This window comes from Rutidosis leptorrhynchoides, chromosome 6 (genome assembly GCF_046630445.1).
Source record: "Rutidosis leptorrhynchoides isolate AG116_Rl617_1_P2 chromosome 6, CSIRO_AGI_Rlap_v1, whole genome shotgun sequence".
NCBI classification, from domain to species: Eukaryota; Viridiplantae; Streptophyta; class Magnoliopsida; order Asterales; family Asteraceae; genus Rutidosis; species Rutidosis leptorrhynchoides.
In genome coordinates, this window is record NC_092338.1 from 372,201,462 (window position 1) to 372,205,301 (window position 3,840).

Genomic DNA, 3,840 nt, shown 5'->3' on the forward strand with positions numbered 1-3,840 from the left:
GATATAATCATGAATGCTTTCATAAATGAAACTTGTTATGGTCGACCCATTCACAAAACACCCATTAGACCTGTCTGTGTTTATTAAGCTTTACGATTTGAACCCATTAGTTTTGCTTCTTCTTTTTTTGTATACGACCCCCAATAGGTTGAAGGAAAACTCATTGGAACTCTTTGTAAGTTTTGGTTTCTATTGTCGGGCCTAATTCTTCTCAAGACCCAATAGACCTGAAAAGCTTGACCCAAATTTGAGAGTATGAGTCTCAATTGCTAGGTATACTTTTAACACATGTTTTTCTCAGAAGCGATGGAGGTATTTGAAGATATTAAGTTGTTTTAGGGAGAAATTGACGATAATGACTTCACATTTGTTGCTCTCTTTCCACTTCTAGATATCTAGATTGACTAGATATAAATGCAGTGGAGTTTGTAATAAAAAATTGACGCAAATCCAAACACCCCTAAAGAGTATTTTATGAAATAAAAAATTCAAACAGTAGTGTCACGACACTACGTATATGGAGTATCGCCCGTGCTTACAGTTTAGTTTGCATGTTTAGTCCGAAAGTTTTGTACTCTATTTGAGATTTTATAATTATAATTAGTTCATGAAAACTTGAGTTCGGAATAAAGTTCAATATTTTAGTCATGATATTCAATTAATTTTCAAATGCTTAAGGAATGTTATGCAGAAAATATAAATCACTCACAAACTGTGTCATAACAAGCAAAATGTACACCATTTATACACATAACCAAAATGTTTATCACAAATCAAATCCAATTTATAATCATTATTTTTATCTTGTTTATATACTATCTAGGGCCTGAAAGTCTAGTATCCGACAAATAAGCATCACTGTTAAATTCCCTAAATGATCTATACAAGCTAGAATACAATCCGGTCTGCCCAGCCAACGGTGGGGCCAAAACAGGGCAAAGCCCTTCGAGCATTCGCACCACTTTGGGCATAGATGGCCTTAGATTCATATCATCTTGTATGCACCATAACGCTACATGGGTCGCAATTACCACCCGCTCATCATTCTCATCCACTTTCATCTTCTCATCCAAAAGTTCTTTAACTTTACCTTCTCCCATCATCTTAAACGCGTACGCAGGAAAATTCAACGTTTCTGACGAATTATAGTTTTTTCGTCCACTAATAATCTCAAGTAATACCATCCCGTAACTATAAACATCACTCTTTTCTGATATCGCGTAATTTGTGATCCATTCTGGCGCAAGGTAGCCTCGAGTACCTGAAAGAATTATGAATAGAATATAACTGATTTATTATTATTGATAATAAAGTGAATAAAAGATGTTTTATATATAGGTTAACATATCTTGCATAGCATACCTGTATTGATCAAATATAATTAATCTCTAACAATAATCCCTAAGATAATATAATCTCTTACCTCTTAGTGTCGTAAAAACATGACTTTGCTCTCGTGTCATAAGTTTAGCTAATCCAAAATCGGAAACTTTAGCTAAAAAATGGTCATCTAACAACACGTTTTCTGGTTTTATATCACAATGTATGATCTTCACATCGCACTCTTCGTGAAGGTAAGCAAGTCCTTTAGCTGTACCGATCGCAATATCGTATCTAGTATCCCAATCCAACGAAACATCCCCAAATAACCACCTGTCTAACGACCCGTTTCCCATATACTCATAAACAAGAAGTCTATATTTCCCTTCTGCACAAAACCCTTTGAGTTTCACCAAATGGTGATGATGTATGCTACCAATCATGCTGACCTCAGCACGAAACTCTTTCTTACCTTGACCAATTCCCTCAAGACGTTTGACCGCTATCTGGGTCCCGTCGTTTAGTACCCCCCGGTACACCGAACCAAACCCACCTTGACCGAGCTTTGTAGTGAAATCATTCGTTGCTTGTTGAAGATCTTTGTAGCTGAATCGAACAGGCATACCAGAAATGTTCTCTAAAAACGTATCCTCTTCTGATATTTCATCACTCGATTCATTCGTCTTATTGTAGTAACGAACTCCAACGACGACTAGTCCAATAACAACGAATGCAGACAATGAGACTATAACAAACACAACAATCACAACTTTTGTTGACTGTTTCTTGTTTTTTTGTCCCTGAGAACTGACAGACTGGGTCCCAACAATCTTAACGTATGTTTCCATATTACCACCATTAGTAGTCCGTTTAAAGTTCCCAATCTTGTCAAACAAGTAACAGTTTCCAGAACTGTTATTAAAGAACATAGCTGAGCAAGTACAGTTGTTCAAACACGACGTTTTGCATCCGTCTAAATCGGTTTTGGAATCAGGTGAAACAAACCCAAGTGCAAAATAGGTTATGTTCTCCCCTGCCTTAACTAAACTCAATGAATCCTTTGACAATGACTCGTTACATGAAGAAGCAAGTTGTGGCTTACATTTAAGTTGGGCTAAACCAATTGCACACTGACACGTGTTAACATTTTGACAAACGAAATACGAAGGACAAGCTTGCGGTCTGCTGCAAGGATCATCTGGAATTTGATTACTTGCAGTGATTTGAGATTGAAGATCATAGAATTTAACAAAACCATCATCTTCTAAAACTGCAACCCAAGTGGAATTATCACCATCACTTTCATCTGCAAACACGAATTGTGATAACAAGACTTTGTTTTCATCATAAAACCTCCAAGAATTTGCTTCAATGGTGGCAGAATTAGTATCACCACCATTATTGTTAATGATTCTTCTTTTATCTTTTCCCATAGACCAATAAGGCTGTGGGGTGTTGAAATCACCAAACAACATCAAATCGTCTGTTTTAATTTGCAACGAAAAGCTCAAATTATTCTTCATATTGCTTACAAGTTTCATCCCTTTGACAAAATCTTGTTTAGGCATAAGAGTGTTTGTAGGATGATTAAAACTTTGCCAAACAACGCTACCATCATCTTTTAACAAAACCAAGTTCCCCGAATCAAGTAATTGCATCGATGAAACACCGTTTTTCGCTGTGTTTGTAGACCAAACAACATTCCCATTACTTTGTAAATAAGCATTTCCATCACTACCAAACAAGAAATTATCAGAATAGTCAACTGGGAAGTCTTTATTAGCTGACCAAATGATTCTTGAAGTGGTTATATGAATGATGCCTAAAGTGAATGAAGTTACATCAGTATTTTTATTGAACCCGAACCCAAAAACTGATGAATTCGATATTAGAAACAGCCCATCATTGTCTATGAAATCCATTTGAGAGCCTTGAAATCCAAGGCTCAGTGAGCCATTTCGTCGAACACTTGATAGGCATGTTTGAGGTAAGAAAACAATAATCCATGCAATGAACATGAAACAGAGTGACTTCCATGTTTTCATGATCATATATACAGAAATTATAGAGTTTTAGCAGAGAAATAGAGTTTATGTGATCAAAAGTGAAAATTAATGAATGAATGTTGTTCATTTGAACTAAATGATATATACTCGTAAAATTTAATTTGGGTGGAAAAACTAAGAATTCGCACTAAAACCCTACAAAACAGTGCATATAAAAAAGGTCAGAGAATTAGTTGATGATGAAGTCAAACATCTGACGTGGATTTCAACTCAAATAGTTATGCAGAATGACCAAATCAGTCATCAATGGTCTCAACACTCGATTGTTTTTATTTTTTAAATTAACAATCATCTGAAACAGAAAATGTCAATGTTATTGACAAAAGAGGTTTGAATTCACTATATAAAACCCCATCCATCAGTGGTGGTTGACATTTGCTTTACTATTAAATCTTTGAAAACTAGAAACAATAAATACACCATGATATAAGTCAACTTCTGCTCAACCAACTTG

At 35.5% G+C, this 3,840-nt stretch overlaps 1 protein-coding gene across 1 annotated transcript; it reads right to left on the reverse strand.

Moving 5' to 3' along the window:
* Positions 1 to 753: 753 nt before the first annotated feature.
* LOC139852982 (G-type lectin S-receptor-like serine/threonine-protein kinase SD2-5) lies at positions 754 to 3,365 on the reverse strand. The gene is made up of 2 exons (XM_071842340.1): positions 1,424 to 3,365; positions 754 to 1,261 (listed from the first exon to the last, which is right to left on the reverse strand). The coding sequence occupies exons 1-2, from the start codon at positions 3,363 to 3,365 to the stop codon at positions 816 to 818; spliced, it is 2,388 nt and encodes a 795-aa protein (XP_071698441.1). The 3' UTR covers positions 754 to 815.
* Positions 3,366 to 3,840: the final 475 nt, after the last annotated feature.

Coding starts and splice junctions, on each gene's coding strand:
- LOC139852982 (XM_071842340.1), bottom strand. CDS start 3,365: ATGAAAACATGGAAGTCACTCTGTTTCATGTTCATTGCATGGATTATT. Junction 1,262..1,423: donor TGTTTTTACGACACTAAGAG/GTAAGAGATTAT, acceptor TAATTCTTTCAG/GTACTCGAGGCTACCTTGCG.